Raw genomic sequence first — 22,018 nt, 5'->3', positions numbered from 1 at the left:
TTAGGAACCACATAGATTACAATAGCAGCTACCTAGCAACACCTTAGCAACCACTTGGAGTATGATGCAGCCAACCTCACCAAAACATTCATTTTGCAGTATTACTCAAATGACCTTTTTAAACATGTTTATATTAAAAAGTGCAGGGTCTTTTTTTTTCTCAAACATCAAATATCAGATAAGACCGTTATAAAGCTGATTATGATCTGGATTAGTTTTCTGTTTTTCTGCTCGGAGAGTGCCGGTTGATGCTCCTGTGAGTTTTTAACAGCAGCTGATTTGAGTTCTGGGTGTGTTTTTGTGTTTTGGGGTATTTTGGTGCAGGACAGCGTCTCGGTTGTCCTGCTGTTTATGAATCGTCTGGATGGTGAGAAGTTCAGGACAGGCAGAAGAGCACTGCGGGACTTTACACCTATTGTCCCGTCTTTCACCAGAAAAATCACATTAAAATCCTGTGATACCCAACGTATCCAACACCTTATTAACAAGAGAATTTATTTCAGTTACTGCCAGATCTCTCCATCATTACACCACTGTCCCGGCGCTGTGTTTGTATTGTCCCAGTGTTGTGATGGTGGTGTTGTCCTGATGTTGTGTTGCCTTGGGGTTGTCCTGGTGTTGTTGTGTGTATTGTCTTGGTGTTGTCATGGTATTTTCCTGGTGTTGTTGAGGTATTGTCTTGCCGTTGGGGTGGCAGTATTGTCTTGGTGCTGTGATGGTGTGGATCATGTGTTGTTGTGGTATTGTCTTGGCAATTTGTGTTTGTCATGGTGTTATCGTGGTGGTTGTCATGGTGGTATCATGGTGTTGCTGTGGTGTTGTCATGGTGGTGTTCACGTGTTGCTGTGGTATTGTCTTGCTGTTGTACTCAGTTTCGCCTCATGCAGGCGAGAACTGCGTGGTCTCTCATAAAATAATCTCTCTTTACACTCGTCTGTTTCACCCCTCCAGCTTCTTTAATTCATATTTTTCGCTCTATTCGCGCTCAGGCTGCACACGGCCGCGCCTCAGAGCTGGATGTAATAAATAATTACCATAACGGGCAGGAATCACTCTAAAATGCTAAAGAGCATATTTTGCAGGGAAGCTGCATAACGGGCTGTGGGGCATATGGATCCTCACCACAAATAAATGTCTGGGTAATATCATGATCGCTGGGAAGGCGGGTAATTGACCTGGGCAGCGGCAATTTGCAGAGGCCAGAGGCAATCCTCCTGCTCGAGTGGTGCAATATCAAACCCGGCATTTTTTATAAATGACTCAATATCCTTAGTCAAACATCTCAATTTGATTGTCAATTCATTAAATTCAACAAACGAGCGAAGCGCAGCGTTAAGGGAGGTAGAACATGGTTTCATTAGCTTGGCTCAGGTCCCACAGTTATCACAGAGAGAGAGAGAGTCTCACAGACGGAGGACGAGTACGCCCAAGTCTGCATTCATAATCACCCCTTAATCCATAAACACTGAACTACACACATCTGCTCTGCACGAGACTAAAAGATGTGTTTAGTATGAACGTGATTCTCAAATTACAAACACTGCAGTAAAACACAGCACAGCGCACACATTCCAAATTATTCAATTATACAAACAAACAAATCTGTGCAGTCTCAGGATCTTAATCCCAAATATCATCATCAAATAGTTCTATGTAGTCTAGTATAAGTTTAAAACATATAAAAAAATAGTTTCATTCACAAGGAAGTGTAATATTCCAGTGTTATTCAAAAAGATGGTGAATTTACAGAAGATTATTTAGGTTGATTAGAAATAAGAGAGCATCTAAAAACAATGAGTTTCTTTGATTTTACCAAATTAAAAACCTCTGGAATATAATCAAGAGGAAGATGGATGATCACAAACCATCAAACCACCAAACTGAACTGCTTGAATTTTTGCACCAGGAGTAAAGCAGCATAAAGTTATCCAAAAGCAGTGTGTAAGACTGGTGGAGGAGAACATGATGCCTGAAAAATGCATGAAAAAAACTGTGAATAAAAACCAGGGTTATTCCACCAAATATTGATTTCTGAACTTTGAAGTCTGAAAGCTTAATATAAGATGATTCAGTGCTCTTTTTTCCTGAGCTGTATATATTATATATTTACAACATATATTTTGCCATATAGTAGCTATAGTAACAAAACTACCCTAACTACTATTGACAACCAGTGGTCAGTTAATGGCAACACTAATATTGATGCTGATTGAGTTTTAATTGTGAGTTTTTGATTTATTGCAGTTTTTTGTGGATTTCTTCATTTCTTTTCTGTTTGTTAAAATAAACATTCTATCTTTCACTGGATTTAAATAATAGCAGTATCTTCTCTCCGGTGAACACCGGGGCCGGTAATAGCACAGCAGTCTCCGGCAGAGTCCAAACACAGCGCGGGGCACGAATACGCATTTGTCACGAGAGCCGCGGGCTGGCCCACACACACTGCAGACATACTCCATTACCATGGAGATAAGATAAGACAAACCTTGAGAGCACTCAGTATCTATATTTATCTGTGGATCTCTTTCATGTTCCATAAGGTGGAGACTGTTGCTGCCTCTGCTGTTGCTGCGTTTGTTCCTTTTTTATCTATATTTGACTGATGTTTGCAGCATGTGTTTGAAATATATATCTATATATGTATCTATATATTATATATCTCTTCTCTTTTCTCGTTTACTGACTTCAGTGCTGCGCTGTTTCAGGTCATACCGCAGGCGAGCGTGGGGGAGCTCCACCACACCGTCCGCACCCAGTTTCAGCGCGTGGAGGACTTCTACATCCCGCCCACCAACCTCATCATCACCCACGTAAGGTACGAGACGTCAAAGATGTCATATATAAACCTCTCAAAACTCATCAGTGTTTTAATTCCCAGGAGAAACGAGCAAATTAGAAATTAAACAGCTGAAATAATATAAAAGTGACTATTAACCTTGGTCTTGACCGTTGTCGTCTCAGGTTTGGCTTCGTCTTCTTGAAAGCGGAGTCGGCGCTGCATAAATTTGACCTGGAGACCCTCCATCGCGTCAAGACCATCAGCTTGAAGAACTATAGCTGTGTTCCAGTCAGCATGGCCTACACTCACCTCAGCGGATACTACTTCATCCAGTGCCGAGGAAAGAACGGCTCCAGCTCCTTCCAGCTTCTGCTGGACAGCGTTACCGACGCCGTCGTTGGGTTGAACCAGGGGATCGGCGGACGTCCTTTCGTCTCGCCGGACGGTCGATACGTGGTCACGACGGACGGTCAGAGAGGCAAGTTTCAAGTCCAGACCGTCTCGTTTCAGGGTGAACTTCAGTCAGGAACCGAACTGGACGCTCCAGCTCCCGTTTCAGACTTGGTTTTCCAACCGTCCTTCACACAATCCAACCAGTACATGGTGGTTTCCTCCTCGGCTCGGGGCTCGGACCTGATGTTCTCAGATCTGTCCACGGGGACGAGCAAAGCGCTCAGGAGCCTCAAAGAGCCGCTGGAATCCCACCAGTGGCCGTGGGGAGGCGCCAACAGGGTGGTGGTGTCCAGCGGTCTGTTCGGGCAGTACCTGGTGACGCCGTCGGCCGAGTCGATGTTCGTTCTGGACGCTAGACAGAGCAGCCTTCACTGTGAGGTTTCAGACATCGAGAGAGGAAACACAGTGGTCTGGGTCGGGGAGGTATGAGCTATGGACCGCTGGCCGGTTCCACGCCCAACTACGGTGGCCTGCTGGGGCCAATTCCACCTAAAACTGTTGAACGGACACAAGCGGACTCAACCCTGAGACTGAGCGACACACACAGAACACACACACGGGTTACTGTAATAAATGAACACACACAAACACACACAAACACACAAAAACGAGAAAAAATAGAGTTACTACAGACATCCGTTAAGGAAAGTTTTGTTCTGTTCTGTTGAGAGGGATTGTGATGGGTGGTGATTGGTGGTGATGGGTGGTGATGGGTGGTGATTGGTGGTGGTGGTTGGTGATTGGTGGTGGTGATGGGTGGTGATGGGTGGTGATTGGTGGTGATGGGTGGTGATTGGTGGTGGTGGGTGGTGATGGGTGGTGATTGGTGGTGGGTGGTGATTGGTGGTGGTGGGTGGTGATTGGTGGTGGTGATGGGTGGTGATGGGTGGTGATTGGTGGTGATGGGTGGTGATTGGTGGTGGTGGGTGGTGATTGGTGGTGGTGATGGGTGGTGATGGGTGGTGATTGGTGGTGATGGGTGGTGATTGGTGGTGGTGGGTGGTGATTGGTGGTGGTGATGGGTGGTGATGGGTGGTGATTGGTGGTGATGGGTGGTGATTGGTGGTGGTGGGTGGTGATTGGTGGTGGTGATGGGTGGTGATGGGTGGTGATTGGTGGTGATGGGTGGTGATTGGTGGTGGTGGGTGGTGATTGGTGGTGGTGATGGGTGGTGATTGGTGGTGGTGGGTGGTGATTGGTGGTGGTGATGGGTGGTGATTGGTGGTGGTGGGTGGTGATTGGTGGTGGTGATGGGTGGTGATGGGTGGTGATTGGTGGTGGTGATGGGTGGTGATTGGTGGTGGTGGGTGGTGATTGGTGGTGGTGATGGGTGGTGATGGGTGGTGATTGGTGGTGATGGGTGGTGATGGTCTGTGATGGTCTTCAGTGGAACAGTGATCTATGAGCACTCAATCAGCCTAACCAGAGAAATGTACATTTTTGCACTTCCTTGTAACACTACAGATTTAGAGAGTTAAGCAAAAGAAGAAAGGATAGATGACAAACCTTTTAAAAGTGAACTATGCACAAAGCTAACGTTAATTTCTTTAGAATTCAGCTTTTGTTTTTTTGTGTGTGTGGGGTTGTTGTTTTTTCTTCCCCAGGATGTCCGTCCTTCACCGATGCTGCATATATTAGTCACTATAAGGAATACTGTATGTATGTCTAATGAAAACTGTCTTCTTTTAAAAAAAAACTACTGTATGTTCATCTGTCTCTTGCTAGTAAACACAACTGTGTCCGTCTGCCTCGTCTTCATATATTTCAATATTTCCTCACTAGATTCGGTGAACGGATTGACAGATTGTTGAACATGCCTCTCTCTGTTCATTTCACCTATATTTCTTCATTTAATATTTGAATAAAGCAAAAATATATGAGAACGTGAGCCTCAATCTAGATCAAGTCATGGTAAAAAAAAACCTACTTAATAGCTCCACAAGACCTGTTCCCTGGCCAATAGATGTGCATCATTTCCTATTATATAATAATATAATATACAGTATAACACTAATATTATCACAGATGTTCTGCCTGAACCTTATTTCGCCCCAGACACTCGGTTTGTGCAGCTTAAAGACTAAATATATTAATCAAATTAGGGCCCTTTTTATATTGTGACACTCATAAAAAAAAAAACTTATAATTGTGTCGTTTCCACATCATTTCGAAAAATGGCAGTGATTCTCTTGCATTGTGCCAAAATTTAATAATGAATGGATGAGCAGAAATGTTCCAGGGGCTCAGCAGACTGTACCATCTTCTCCATCAGCAGCCGGAGTCTGAGAGAGAGAGAGAGAGAGAGAGAGAGAGAGAGAGAGAGAGAGAGAGAGAGAGAGAGAGAGAGAGAGAAAGAGAGAGAAAGTACAGTAGGTCATGATGTTTTTCCATCAGCAGCCGGAGTCTGAGAGAGAGGGTACACTAAAACTGCAAAACATAAAAAAACTGGCAAACTGGTAAAAAGAATGTTTTAAATGGCAAAACAATCTAAATGAAAAGCAATCTAAAGATACTAAAATTATTATTAAATATTTTAACATATAAGGAAAAGTTAATAAGCAAACATTTAAAGCACAAACAAAAAGATTCTAAATATTAATTTAAATAAATAAATAATCAATGAATAAAAAATATGTATATATTAAATTTAAATAAATAAATATATAGAAAGGGTGAAGTATAAGGGCAATAGAAAAAAATACATTTAGAAAAAAAGAGGCTGTGTTTGTATATATACATATATATATATATATATATATACAGCTCTGGGGAAAAATAAGAGAGCACTTAAAAAGGATGTGTTAAAAAAGTTCAAAAAAACTTTCTGCACCAGGAGTAAAGCAGCTTAAAGTTATCCAAAAGCAGTGTGTAAGACTGGTGGAGGAGAACATGATGCCAAGATGCATGAAAAAAAAACTGTGATTAAAAACCAACCAGGATTATTCCATCAAATATTGATTATTTCTGAACTCTTAAAACTTTATGAATATGAACTTGTTTTCTTTGCATTATTTGAGGTCTGAAAGCTCTGCATCTTTTTTGTTATTTCAGTCATTTCTCATTTTCTGTAAATAAATGCTCTAAATGAGAATATTTTTATTTGTAATTTGGGAGAAATGTTGTCTGTAGTTTATAGAATAAAACAACAATGTTCATTTTACTCAAACATAAACCTATAAATAGTAAAATCAGAGAAACTGAAGTGATCTCTTCAGGTTTTAGCAGAGCTTACTCTATACAGTATATGAAATGGTTTAATGTTCTGGACTGTAATCACAGCACTGCTGCTGCTTTTAGGGAGTTTTTTCTGCACCTTCAGGCGTCATGTGGTTCCATATCCTGTTGGAGCGTAAAGGAGTTTTAGGGACTCTGTTGCTCTGATGCAAACTCCTGTAATAAAACCAAAAACTCTCTCATGACTCCAGTCAGTCAGTCTGAGCTGAACAGGCTGCTGAGCTACAGTACAGAGTTTAGGTCTGTGAGTCTGTGAGACGGATTAGCGTGAAATGAGTGTGATAGGTCAGATGAGGTCGTGCACACGCTGTGTCAGCTCATACCGTCCTCGTGCGAGGAGGGGGGCGGGGCTTATCAAACTCAGGTTCAGTGGAGAATCACAAACACACCAAATTTACTTTACTAAACTGAGTCAGGTACCATTCAGTTCTCATGACTTTCTACATTAAACATTAATCACCTGCACATCACTTTGGGTTCACATCCCTTAAGTGTGAAATTCACGAGTCCCTATCAAAGAGCCCAATCAGAAATCCACCTCTGTGTTCTAGACATTAGACTCATTGTTGTACTTCTATTGTTCTTGTTAGAAGCCTGAAAAAAATGTACAGGTTTGAGTTTTGTGTGTTCTGCTTTATGACAAATGGTTTGTAAAAAAAAAACGGCGAAATAAAAAAGCGGTATAAAAACTGCAGCTGTGTTGATTCTGTTACTTTCTGTGTAAAAACAGACACGACTGTTTCACAAGACCCTATAAAAACACTGCCGGCATACTGAGAAAAATACATTTACATTTACAGCATTTATAGCAGCAGTTAACTCTTATCCAGAGACTCTTACAGAAGTGACTGAATGATCTGAACTACAGCAGTCCCAGAACCCAGCGTCCAGAAATACATCCAGATTTACAGCTCTGTAAAAAATGAAGAGAGCACTTCAGTTTCTGAATCAGTTTCTCTGATTTTGCTATTTATAGGTTTATGTTTGAGTAAAATGAACATTGTTGTTTTATTCTATAAACTACAGACAACATTTCTCCCAAATTACAAATAAAAATATTCTCATTTAGAGCATTTATTTACAGAAAATGAGAAATGACTGAAATAACAAAAAAGATGCAGAACTTTCAGACCTCAAATAATGCAAAGAAAACAAGTTCATATTCATAAAGTTTTAAGAGTTCAGAAATAATCAATATTTGGTGGAATAATCCTGGTTGGTTTTTAATCACAGTTTTTATGCATCTTGGCATCATGTTCTCCTCCACCAGTCTTACACACTGCTTTTGGATAACTTTATGCTGCTTTACTCCTGGTGTAAAAATTCAAGCAGTTCAGTTTGGTGGTTTGATGGTTTGTGATCATCCATCTTCCTCTTGATTATATTCCAGAGGTTTTCAATTTGGTAAAATCAAAGAAACTCAACATTTTTAAGTAATCTCTTACTTTTTTTTCAGAGCTGTAATTCGTCGCTGTCCAATAAAAAAAAAACAAGTATCTCCAAAACAGCAATTTTGCAGGAGAGAAAAAATTTCTAAACTTTCAAAAAAAGTCAATGTAAAAAGAGTTTATTTCAGGTAATTTTAAAGTATTTCTAGTTCATGAAGAAATTTTGGCCCAGTATAAGGGAGAGTCTGTTTAAATTATGTAGTAAACTAAATATCATTTTTTAATGAACAGCAACGATATAGTCCCTTTGTTTCAGTGTTCCTTGCCGGTTCTTGTGTGTTTTACGTCTGATAGGTTGTAGGTCTTTCTTTGTTTTCAGTCTAAATTTGTTCTGTGTTTATTCTAGTTACCCTGTCTGTTTATTTATAATGTCTTTATTTTGGTTTATTTCTGTTATTAAATTTTCCCCTGCTGCAACCCTGACATTTGGATATGCATCAGATATCCATCATAAGCTGATCTTGTGGTCTTGAGATCTTTTTCTCCTGATGACCGGGGGTCTCAGGGTCAGAGTGTTTAAGAGGTTAGGGTTTATCAGTGCCGTCTCAAACTACTCAAACAGAAAAACCTCTCCGAGAATATTCCAGGAAAGGTCCTTTAAGGTTCCAGATAGAGTTCTGACCCAGTTTACTCCACAATGTCAAACAGTCAGTGCAGAGCTTTAGAGAAAAGTCATGAACTTTACCTCAGTGTTATATTATATATGTCTTTTCATCTTTCTGGATCCAGTGTTTCACGTTTATCGCTCCATTCAGAGCTGAGTGATTTTAATGGAAGATTAGCTTTAATGGCTGCATTAGTTGCGGTAGTCAGCGGTGGTTGAAGAACGCGGATTAGCTGTAAAGTAGATTTATTTCCTATTAGAACAAGGTTAATTATTGCCCTGGTCATTAGCTTTTTTATTTATTTTATTAGATCAATCCACGATAAGTATCTTGTCTTCTGAGCCATAAATCCTTGAAGATTTTATGGCTTAATATATGAATAAATGAGTGAGTGAGAAAGTTCATAGAGCCACATACGAACCTCAGTCTGTGATTACAATATTACATATTCAATGAAATATACTATGAAAGTCAGTGATGTAATTCATATATTAAAGCCAATGGGAACCTACATCTTACTTTATTTATTTATTTATTTATTTATTATCTAATTATGTTAATCTGGTTCCTCCATGTAAATTCATGTCTGATTAATTTCTCCCCAAAGTCTAACAAACATCTGATGTAACCATAATGCACAAAAAACATGATTTTTTTCAGGGTTCTACATTTGCATAGATCTCACCCCCACTTCACTAAAGCTAAACCTGGAGAGCTAAAGCTAATGCCAAACCTGCATAACTAAAGCTAAACCTGGAGAGCTAAAGCTAATGCCAAACCTGCATAACTAAAGCTAAACCTGGAGAGCTAAAGCTAATGCCAAACCTGCATAACTAAAGCTAAACCTGGAGAGCTAAAGCTAATGCCAAACCTGCATAACTAAAGCTAAACCTGGAGAGCTAAAGCTCAACCATTTTTGAGGAGTTTTAGGTAAATGTTTCCAAGGCTTTAAGAAGATACTTAATGAAATAAAATGTATAATCAGGTGAAGCTGCTCTAACAGGGCAGTCTGCTTTCACAGAGGTTATCTGATCATCTGTACTGATTCCAGGAATCTGATCTGATCTGATCTGATAACCCCGGTACTGAAGGATCATGTTCTCCCTCAGGAAACACTCAGCGTTTATTCAGTTTATTCAGCTTCTTCAGAATCCAGGAGCTTCATCCTCAGCGTTTCATCAGCGCAGGAATCTGTCGATACCTCCTCCATCACCTTCAACCTGAAACTAAAACAGCCAATCACTGAGGAGATCAGACTCATGGGGGTAATTAAATGTATATTTACCTGCCGCGGTTCATCACACTGTGACCTCTAATCAATACATTTACACTCTGATGTCACATCCTGCTCCAGGTCATTGTTTATATAGAGGAAGGAGGTTCTAATCAACAATGTTGCTGTAAATAAATCAACCACTGCCTGCTTGTGTGCTATCACATCATGTGGGAGACTGGGGTTCAATTCCTGCTCTGGGTGACTGAATGCTGTGATACACCAATAGGAGTCAATACTCCTAACACTATGTTGGCCAAACTCTGTAATATAAATAAACATGTAAGTCACTCTGGAGAAGAGCATCAGATAAATGCCATACAAGTAAAATGAAAATTTAATATAAATATACAATCAAATTAGAAAACCTATTTAGTGGAATACTGCATTACAGCTTTCTACAACTGTTAACAAGCGTTTATCAACACTCAAGATACTTTTTCTAAACTCTAAATACATTAACTCCCTCATACAGCTAACCAAATAGTTAATAAGTAAATGTAGTCGTCATTGTTTCTCCTCAGTTTCTTTAAAAAATGCTCTTTAATTCCTATTGCATTCATACAGTATGTACAGTGTGTTTAAATGGGTTTTTGAAGCTTTTTTATTTTTACATAAATGAGAAAAGTGGATCTCGATTTAATGACCGTGAGAAACTGTGGGTCCCGGGCCGAGACCAGTTCAGAACCCCTGATGTAGATGATTTTTAGGGCTCTGGTGATTGGGTGAGCTTTCTATTCGCCTGAATTCTGTTTCCTATGTTCCACTTATTCAGCTCTAAAGTTCCAGCAGTAAAAACGCTCCCTGTTGTTTCTTTTTTTTTTTTTTTCACGTCTCCTGTATTTAGAGAGAAGCCTGTGATAAGTGTTTGATTTATGAAAGCAGCAGATAATACATCACGCTGTAAAGTACGGTGCTAATTTTAGGACATGTTTCTATTGCCTTTGTGCAGCATAATGTTCTTCATCAGCAGGAATAATTGCTTCTCGTTACTCAGTAATTCACAGCGCTGATGAATTCTGCCCCTGACAGCACACATCTGCCACCTTCCTGTCGGCGCAGAGCGCCAGGAACAAACCTCGTCTTTCCCTCACCGTCTCCTCCTCGTCTCCTCACCGTCTCCAGGTCTTCAGCGTCCCTCTGGTCTTCAGGAGCAGGTGACAGCTCGGCGGTAAGTGAGCCGCACTGCAGAGCTCAGTGATGAGTTAAATCTCACCTGTGTGGATTGTGTTCTCTCTCAGGTGAGGACTGACTGAACGCTTCCTCTGAGCTTCCGGGGAAAACACTTACCTGTGAGTTTCTGCAGGGGTGTCAGAGTGTTACAGATCATTTGTTAATCAGACTTTATGTACAGTACGGACATTAATAGCAGTGTTATTATCAGTCAGTAGTGTCTGGCATTACTGATTATAAATTTTACATAGAATTAAATCAGTCCAAAAACAAATATGCAGGCTGTCAATTATCAGTTATGTTGTTTAGCTCTATTACAATTTACATATATTACACACAAACATTAATTCTCAGCACTCATCCAAACACGGGTGAGAAGCAGCAGCCAATAGCGCACAGCGTACTCTCAACCGGAAACAACCACGTCCACCTGGAGGAGGACTGCATCCAGCACTACAGTATTTACCCAGAACAGAGTATCAATCCATATCTGGGCACAGTTCTGGATACATTTACACACACACACACACACACACACAGAAAAAACGTACACACATACCACACACTTACACACATACATACCAGATCAATTAAGAGTATTCAAATTCTACCTGATTACCGGACTGTGGGAGGAAGTGGGAGTCCCTGAAGGAAACCCACACTGAAAGGCTTTTTTTTAGATAAACAGTATCTCACAAAAGTGAGTCAACCCCTCACATTTTCGTAAATATGTTATTATACCTTTTTTGGGGGAAATTATAACTCTTTCATACAATGAATACAATGAATATAATGCATATAACAGAGTAAATTTACTGTTCCCCTTCATAAAGAGTGTAAATCAAAGATAAAGTTCAATCAACCTTTGTTTTCACTCTGGAGTACATTTAGGGTAACCCTCATTTACAATGGTGCCGTTATTTACAGTATAAAAGGCATTAAAACATGAAATAAGACCTTTTTAATAGGGAATTCTAAAAATGTCACCTAAAAATGTATATAAAATAAATATAAAATAAAAATAAAGAAAAAGATAATCATAGTAAAAATAAAATGGTAAAAGGATAATAATGATAAGAAATTATAAAATGAATAATAATAAACTAAGAACATAAGAATCAAAATAATATCAAAATAATAAAAAAATAACTATATAAATAAATGAAACTAATTATAAATTATAATATTAAGAAAAAGACAACCTCGTTTTAAAACAAGTTCAAAATGAGCAAAAACACATCTTAATGTTTTGCTCTGTTGAGTGTAGAGAGTGTGAGAGTGAAACTCAGACTGAGGGACTGAGGCGAACACTGCAAGAGTTTCATGTGTAATTAATCCTGAAACATGGCTCGGAGGTTGTGAGAATCCCTGAAATGTGTGAGGAGCTGAAATTCTTCATACGCTTTGATTTCTACTGGAACTGAAAGTCTGTGAGAAGTTTGTGTTCCTGGATGAAGAAAATGAAGAAAATGAAAACTGGTGAATTAAAACAAGAACAAAACTGCAGCAGCTGCAGTCGCTCAGTGAACTGTTGTGACTTTAATGTGGATTTAATACAGTATTAAACTGCATTTTATTATTATTATTATTATTATTATTATTTACTTAAGCAATAATACCCGAGAGGTGTGCTATAACATGTAATATTGGCACTTCTGAAATGTCCACAATAGTGTCATATTGTATCTTGAGTATTTAATGCTTTTTTTATTTGAGTAGTAATAGTAATGTATTTATAATGTTTGTGGGTGAGTGAAAATGGGATTTTAGGAAAGATTACAGTAACAGCAGCAGCGTCCAGCAGCACAGGAACTGTTTTTATTATGGCTCTCAGCAGTCAGACAGAACAACACGCTGAGATATGGCTAAGAGCAAAAATCCCACAGAGCTGCTCGGCATTCTGGGATTCTCTATATTTCTGTGGAACAAAAGCAGCAGCCCTGAGAAAACAGTTTAAACTGAGGCTGAAGAAATATCCCAACAAATATTTTCTGCTGCAAATATACAAAAAATAGTTTTGCAGTATTTAACCAGAGGACAGCCACTAGTCACTGAAAACCAAAGGTGTAGGAGTGGGTGTGATATTTAGGGTGAGACACATTTTGTTTAAAAAGAATCAAAGCCCTTCTTATAGTGAACAACAATTGTGGAATTACAGTTAATCACAAAAAAACTAAATACATTTTGTCTGTACTGTTTATTATTAGTTAAATACAACCAAAGGTGACTTTATAACCTAAACATGTTCCTCCACATGTGCTTTTTAATTTTGTCCACTGAACACACTTCTTTTGATGGTGTCTTTTTATTAAAAGAGTATTATCATGTCTTCCCCTGTTATGTTTTAGCAAAAAGGTTCATCCAAAAGTCAATGTTTTTATTGCAGTATATTGTTATTGATTGCTCTCATCATTGAACGCGCGTGTAAAGTCGGTGTTGTGCCGAATTCAGCACCCCCGCCATGAAAAGCACCCCCTCTCGGGAGAGCGCACCCACGTCTTCTTGATAAAAGGGGAGATAATTGCTTTAGCTAACTTTACTTAGAAACGCGCTCCAGTGAGGAGGTGCTTTTCATGGCGGGGTGCAGATTTTGACTCGCTTTCAAAATAAAAGTTTATTTTAAAACAATTTCTGCTTTTTGCTTAGCATTTACCCACATCTCACCGACCTTCTGATCGAGAGTGAAAACCAAACACAACCAGAGGAACGTCCTGCAACAGGCCACCGTAGAGAGGTGAACTTTCACCTTTTCCTCCAGAATGAATGAATAAAGAAATGCACGGCTGCTCTCGTCCCTCCGCCCCTGAGGAGGAGGAGTAAGAGGAAAGTGTGCAGGACAGGAGCTGTCAGCCTCTTACAACAAACCGTCACATTCAATTAATTAGTGCAGGAAAACTGAGAGAGCGCGAGAGTGAAAAGAGAGAGAGAGAGAGAGAGAGAGAGAGAGAGAGAGAGAGCGCAAGAGAGTCGAGGCTAGAGACATTAGAGAACATCTGCACAACCTGAGGATCAGTTCATCATTACAGCATCAGCCCTTCATTTCAGTTTATCAAACACAACTAATCAAAATTTACTTTAAATAATCTGTTTATAAATTATCAATCATTTTAATAGCAATTTAAATGAACTCACCCACAAAAACGCAAAAAAACATTATCTGTATTTAACTACCTTCACTTTTTAGAGTTCTCTATATAGAACAGATTTTTAGGAACAGATCTAAATTTCTCCCTTTCTAACATTATAATCTGATTTGTTCTTTTTTCCCATCGCTTAAACACAGTTTTGTAAACTAAGCTTGTTTTATCTAAATATTTCACACCCAAACTCCACAATACCTCAAACACTTCCTTCATATTATCAGATTTCTGTCTAACTGACAATAATACTAAATAATACTAAACCATAATACTAAAATTTAAAATTCAAATCGTGGAAAATTATTTAGATTTTTTTACATGCACACACAAATGCTGCTGTAATTTTACAATTTTCACCAACCAAGTCAATGCAACATATTTACAGATATATTAACACTGGAGTGAACAAAAAAAAATACTAACAAAAAATAATTTTTCAGTAAACTGAAAAAAATGCTAAAATTACAGAAGAATTGTGCAGAAAAAATGTATATAGAAAAAAGGTTCTAATGTGTTTGTTTTATAAAGCTTAATTCCTGATTGGTAAAAAGTGGTAAAACACATTTTTTTAAAGAAAGGAGAATCATTTTTAAGTTTTTTTTTAACAGTGTATAACAGGTCTATACCTGTAGTTCACTGAGAAACGAAAAAAGACGATGTTTTTTTTAAATAAAGATGAAGAAAAATCCTCTTCCTCACACACACCTCATCTCACCAACGACACACAGAACAGATCATTATTAAATCATTATATATGTTTTTTTTGACAGGGCACTAATGTGCAAATTATGTCTGTGTTTTTGACAGAGTGTTGAGTAACGCAGACGCAGATTCTCACCTGCTGTACCGCCTTTATTACCACATCAACCCACTAACAAGCAGGAACTGACCCCATTAACCCCCCCAACCACCACCCCCCCATCCCCCGTTAAAGCTTTTCATCATTATTTCACTCTTTATTCCTCATTTCTCACTCTTTACAACACAAACCAGTGAAGTAGGTCATTATTATTCTTTTTTAATCAGGATTTTTCACACTTCATATCCAGTTCTGGATGAAACACAGATGATTTACATAAAAGCTGCTAATAGCTGTGAGAAAACAGTTCTGGCAAACATCTTCCAGCACAACAACAAGGTGATTCTACATCACGCTTTTGCTATTCTCCAAAACACGAGAAACGTTTCGCCTCTATTAATAATTTGTCATTTATCACCCAGAACATGGTGCTTCTTACTAAATAATCACTGTATCAGACGTACAACTGAACTAAAGAGAAGGTTGGGCAGGTGAGTATTTTGTATTCTGTTCATTTATTGTTAATGATGTAAAATGTGGGTGAGCACACTTGCAGAGCTAAGATAGCAAAGAACGTTTGATTGTTTGTCAGGGTTTTAATCAGTCAGTGGAGCTCCTGTGTTTTCTGTTACCAAGATAAACAAGCAAAACTCCAGAAATGTACCTGAACACACCTCATTTCCAGAACACCACACCCATCAGTGTAGATATATTCAGAAGATCTGCTGCTGTTTAAACCAGACAGGAGGAAAATAGGAGTGAAAATAGACTGAATAGACTGTTTGCTGGGTGTAAGATAGCAATGAGCATCATAACGTCCCTTGAGCTGGTTGTACATATTCAGGGAAGAAACAAACTAAAAAAAGACACAGGTATTACAGTATTTCAGATAAAACAGACAGTGCCTCTGTGAGCACTAACACGAATACGAGGAAAATGAAAATATCAGCAGGTAGAAAATAGCATCTATCATTAAACTACACCAAGACTGAAAAACAGAGTCCTGCTCAGTATCTCAGGCTTATTACTCAGGAATCTGCTCACAGCCTGCCGTCAACCAACACATGATCTTGTGGTGCCCTTTAAAACAGGAAATGTCAGATCAAATGCCACAGTGAAACTGGGCTAGCGGAGGAAGCGCCGGCCTGGATGCTAACAAACAATTAGCATTCTCCTCGGTGTCTGAATCTCACCATACGCTCTCCTTCCTGTTCCTCATCACTGTATACAAACTCAACATTAGCTAAAATTAACACTTGAGCCGGATTCACTAATTAGGGGTTTGATTAAAGAAAACGATTTGCGAATCCATTATAATTCAGATACAGATTTAACAGGAAACGTGTTTAATGAAAACATGGCGCTCACAAATCAGCAGAATATCTGCAGCTACTTCAGAGTTACAGAGGATCACAAAAACCCAGAAATACCCACAGAGCACCAGATCACACCCACCCACTGAACTCACAGACACTTCTATGTCTGTGTCAATGTAACATACAATAATAATAATAATAATAATAATAATAATAATAATAATAATAATAATAATAATAATAATAGATTTAATACTTAAATAATAAAGACCATATGTAAATAGCTAAAAAATAAAAAAAAATAATATACATTACTTTTTTAATTATATAGCTTGATATCTGATCATTTAAAGAACAATTTGAATAGACTACAGTAAAAAATTTAGTAATTAAATCCAGATTATACAGTTCTGGAAAAAAATAAGAGAGCACCTAAAAATGATGAGTTTCTTTGATTTTAACCAATGGAAAACCTTTGGAATATAATCAAGACTGGAATATCATCAAACCAATCTGAACTGCTGCACCAGGAGTAAAGCAGCATAAAGTTATCCAAAAGCAGTGTGTAAGACTGGTGGAGGAGAACATGATGCCAAGATGCATGAAAAAAAACTGTGATTAAAAACAACCAGGGTTATTCCACCAAATATTGATTTCTAAACTCTTAAAACTTTATGAATATGAACTTGTTTTGTAAATAAATGCTCTAAATGAGAATATTTTTATTTGTAATTTGGGAGAAATGTTGTCTGTAGTTTATAGAATAAAACAACAATGTTCATTTTACTCAAAAATAAACCTAAAAATAGCAAAATCAGAGAAACTGATTCAGAATCTGAAGAGCTCTCTTCATTTTTTAAAGAGCTGTGTATACTGTATCAGCTTCATGAGTAAGAAGCAGACAGGCTGTATGTGGTGTGGATGATTTTATGCAATTACAGTGTTATTACAGGTGTATTAATGTGCAGTTGCAGTGTAATAAAGAGCAGTAAAGCTGATGAAATGCTGTTTGAGTGTTTGATGCTGTTTTATAAGATAAATATTTCTGTATTTGATTGGTCTGAAAGACTCGTGAAGGAGCGTAGGTTTAAAGGTTCTGGTGTTTTACCCGAAGAGCTGATGGTGAAACCAGACGGATGAATTACAGGCTGAAGTTTCTTTTAGCTGATGGCAAAACAACAACTTTCAGGACTTTTTATAAATTACTGAAACAACATGAAGAGGGTGGAGGAGACTCGTAGGTCCAACCGCCACCAGTTGTAGGGCTCTCTGCTGAATTATGCCATTTGTTTTCCAATTCTAATGGCCTTGGAGGTCTACTTTCAACATATTTCACAAAGTCCCCAGAGACGGAGGGAAGAAAGAGCGAGAGAGCAAGGGAGCGGAGGAGAGGGAGGGAAGAAAAAGTGCTTTGGGGGCGTCATGTATTCCTAATGGAGCCGGCTTCAGAGCACCGGCCCTTCTTCAGGAGAGGGGACACTCTACAGTATCTCTCTCTCTCTCTCTCTCTCTCTCCATCTCTCTCTCTCCATCTCTCTATCTCTCTCTCTCTCTCTCTCCCTCTCTCCATCTCTCTTTCTCTCTCTCTCTCTCTCTCTCTCTCTCTCCATCTCTCTATCTCTCTCTCTCTCTCCCTCTCTCCATCTCTCTTTCTCTCTCTCTCTCTCTCTCTCTCTCTCTCTCTCTCTCTCTCTCATGTGTACAAAAAAGGACCACACACATCTCTCTAAACTCGTTTGATTATTAACTACAATTCCAGATCAGCATCACAGCGAACATACGCTGTGTGTTTGTTTTCTAAATGACCGATAAGAAAAAAATTATAATGAATGAATGAAGTTTAACTTATATATAAAGCCTTTCTAGAAACCCAAAGACTTTACAATTTACACGTTTTTACACACAAGCACATTACACATTAACACTCATCCACACACCAGTGACAAGCAGCAGCCAATAGCTCACAGCGTACTCTCAACCGGAAACAACCGTCCACCTGTAGGAGGACTGCATCCAGCACTACAGTATTTACCCAGAACAGAGTGATAATCCATATCTGGGCACTGTAATACATACATTTTACACACACACACACACATTTACATACATACCACACATACTTACTCATACACACCAGATCAATTTAGAGTATCCAATTTACCTAAACTCCATGTTTTTGGACTGTGGGAGGAAACTAGGAAAACAAGACAGGGACTTGAACCCAAGGTCTGAAAGTTCTGCATCTTTTTTGTTATTTCAGTCATTTCTCATTTTCTGTAAATAAATGCTCTAAATGAGAATATTTTTATTTGGAATTTGGGAGAAATGTTGTCTGTAGTTTATAGAATAAAACAACAATGTTCATTTTACTCAAATATAAACCTATAAATAGCAAAATCAGAGAAACTGATTCAGAAACTGAAGTGATCTCTTCATTTTTACAGACCTGTATATATATATATATATATATATATATATGTGTGTGTATATATAATGTGTATATGTATATAAATGTTATAAAACACTGCAGATGTTTAATTTCCACCAACAAACGTTTGTTTTTCACCCTTTTATAGAATCATGTGAGGAGTGGAGTCACTGTCGCACCGTAACACGGTTTATTCTCCATCACCTCGCGCAGACATGGCTCGCTCTCGCGCTTGTGTGGATGTGTGAGCGCCGCTCTCGCGCTCAGATTTCATGGCTTGATGGCTGCGCAGTGTGATACCCAGGTCTGATAGCTTATCTCTGTGCTGCTCCTCTGCTCTGAGTAAAGGCCAGTAATGGAGGAGAAAAGCAGCCGGAGACAGACGCCAGCCTGAGCAGCGGGACGGGGACAGCGGGACGGGGGACAGCGGGGTGTTTACTGTTACTGAGAACCAATCAGCAGCCTAAAGAGAGGACACCAGCGGCAAGGACACTGCTAGTAGTGTTTCTCTACAGACTAGAACATTTCTGCACAACCAGGACTTTTACCAACTACCAGTCCTTTATATTCAGGTTCTCACTGCCAGCTGATCCAATTATCACACAAATATCACCCCAAAAATCCCTGTAAACTCATAAAGCATGACTCAACAAGCTTACTGGTGTCAAGTTTTAAATAAATTAATATTTAACATATATAATATAATATAATTAATTTAACACATCTAACTTTCAGCGTCTGATATGAGTTCTGTGTTCTACTGTAAATAAAGTAAGGGTCTATGATCAGGAGCTGATTAACACACAGCCTGTGGAACTGGGCCCTTTGATTTGTCCACATTTTAATTGATGTATTTTTTAAAAAGACATTTCAACTCCCATTGGCCCATTTAAATGATAAAATGAATTTTTTAATTATCACTTTGTGAGTGCAGGATTGGTTGGTTTAAGGGGGAGGTTTATTAAAGATATATGAGATATATGAAACTGAAACTCCTGTCATCATTTTAGTGGGATTTTAGGTTTCATGTCTAAATTGGAGCAGCCTGGTGTTCAATCTTCATTAATTGCACATTGCACCAGTAAGAGCAGAGTGTGAAGGTTCAATTATCAGGGTAAGAGCACAGTTCTGCTCTAAATATTACAATGCACACAACATTATGGGAGACATACCAGAGTTCAAAAGAGGACAAATTGTTGGTGCACGTCTTGCTGGAGCATCTGTGACCAAGACAGCAAGTCTTTGTGATGCATCAAGAGCCACGGTATCCAGGGTAATGTCAGCATACCACCAAGAAGCACCAACCACATCCAACAGGATTAACTGTGGACGCTGTAAGAGGAAGCTGTCTGAAAGGGATGTTCGGGTGCTAACCCGGATTGTATCCAAAAAACATAAAACCACGGCTGATCAAATCACGCAGAATTCAATGTGCACCTCAACTCTCCTGTTTCCACCAGAACTGTCCGTCACCACAATCAATTATTGTGCTCTAAAACCAGCTGTTTCAGTTTCATTCTCCAATACCTGTACATGGTTGTTCCAGACGGGAATAAAATCACAGAAGACCCCAATAAAAGAGAAAATTACCCCAGAACCTCCTGAGAAACTAATCCTGTCCGGATAGGACTTTAGTGAGCTAAGCACCAGAACACTGGTTCACAGGCTGCTGTTAAAAACGTAAAACTATTTTTTCCCGAGTTCAACTTCATTACTGTTGTCTGGATGCAGGTCACAGGTTTATGGAGCCGGTTCCTCACACAGAACCTTCATTCTGGCAGCAGCTCCTCCCGGTAGGCTCTGGAATGGATTGCACCGCCGCGCTTATCTGGTCCGACACATGGCCGGGTCTCTGGAATCAATTCTTCAGCCGATCAGCAATAAAACCATTGCTGTCCTGTTACACCACCCACCCCTCTCAGACCCGGCCTCCTCCAGCAACAAGCCTCAGACCAGCCTCTTCAAACGCCGCCGCCGTAGCCGCCATGATTAAGACATTACAGACAGGCAGAGGAGATGGAGACGGATTAGGCCTGGGGATTGTACCGCTCCCTAGTGGCCGCGGAGCGTATCGACCGTATATATCACCACTCAGCCGCTCAGCCTCCGCCTGCTGCACTACATCAACCAAACTGTCGAGCAGCGGCGGCGGCCCACACTACAGCGCTGGGATACAGCGGCTCAGGCTGAACAGCCATTTCTATGAAATGACTCTTTTGCTCACTGGAGTTTATTCACAACCATTTATCTTCACACAATTAGAGACAGGAGAGCAGAAGTGTGAGACACTGTGTAAATGAAAGTAAAGACCAGGTTCAGCAGGTAGATTAGTTTCCGGCACACAGACATGTCCTCGTCTCAATACGACAAAAAGAAAGATACGCTTTGAAGGACAATTCAACCAGAACAGGAAGAACGAGGGTCACTCAGCATTGCTGCAGCTCATGGGGGATCTGATGGGATTATATATGGTTTTGAATGCTTGTTTAGTTTATATAAAGAATATGTATGCTGGTGTGACACAGAGCTATTATGTTTTGCATCTAAACATTAATATAGTATAGTATAGTGTGTTTAACTCAAATAAATTTGAAATACATTTTCTTATTCACAGTATTTGTGTTTACTCACACACAAGCATTGAAAACATCTAAGGAGCTGTATCTATGAAAATCGGTTTTAGAACTGTCCAATGCATTAGTAAAAAGTGATGTTATTAATGGTTATTAATCAAGATTTTGGTGAAATGGTCAAATGCTTGAAAAACAGACAGCACTAGAATTCAGGGATTTAATGTTTAATAGGGAAAGTAAGAGCTTTCCCACACTCACACAATGCAGAGAAGTAATCTTTTTCTTACAGGTTCTAACCTACAGGTTCTTGAAATTTACCTTTCCCCCCCTTTTACACAAAGCTGCGGGCTTAACTGGCCAGTATAATGAAAACCCTGGAAGGTGCCCACACTCTTTCAGGGATGAGAACAAAGAAAAGGCTCACAGGTGAGTAACACTTAGACATTTAACAATCATTTAGATTGATGGGTGGATAGATCTTTATTGATCCCATTGGAAAGGTTCCCTCTGGGAAATTAAGAGTTAAGCAGCATCAATTACAGTACACAAATAATGCACACTAAGAACAGAGGAAAATAAACAAAATAAAAGGGACAATATACAAAAATCCAAAGAGTATAAACTTTATAAGTCCCGTTTCACAGTCCTTGTGATGGGTAGACCCACTGGTTCTGCTCACAACTTGAATCCAAGGTCTAATTAAGGTAATCAGTACTTAAGTTAACTCAGGTGCAAACAATGCACTAAAATAAGGTTATAACTGTTCATGAAGAAACACAAAAGAAGATTTTATCCTC

General features: G+C 39.1%; 1 protein-coding gene across 1 annotated transcript in view; it reads left to right on the top strand.

Annotated features, from left to right (window-relative positions):
* The window catches only part of fstl4 (follistatin-like 4), a 142,253-nt gene extending 138,239 nt beyond the window's left edge, over window positions 1-4,014 (top strand). Inside the window, exons 15-16 of the mRNA XM_022676692.2 lie at window positions 2,706-2,815; window positions 2,962-4,014. Coding sequence (XP_022532413.2) covers window positions 2,706-2,815; window positions 2,962-3,661 — 810 coding nt within the window. The 3' untranslated portion in view covers window positions 3,662-4,014. The remainder of the gene's footprint in view (window positions 1-2,705; window positions 2,816-2,961) is intronic.
* Window positions 4,015-22,018: the final 18,004 nt, after the last annotated feature.

The sequence above is a fragment of the Astyanax mexicanus genome, chromosome 17, assembly GCF_023375975.1.
Source record: "Astyanax mexicanus isolate ESR-SI-001 chromosome 17, AstMex3_surface, whole genome shotgun sequence".
In the NCBI taxonomy this organism is placed as follows: Eukaryota; Metazoa; Chordata; class Actinopteri; order Characiformes; family Acestrorhamphidae; genus Astyanax; species Astyanax mexicanus.
Note: the sequence above shows the minus strand (reverse complement) of the source record. Positions and strands in the feature narration are given on the sequence as shown.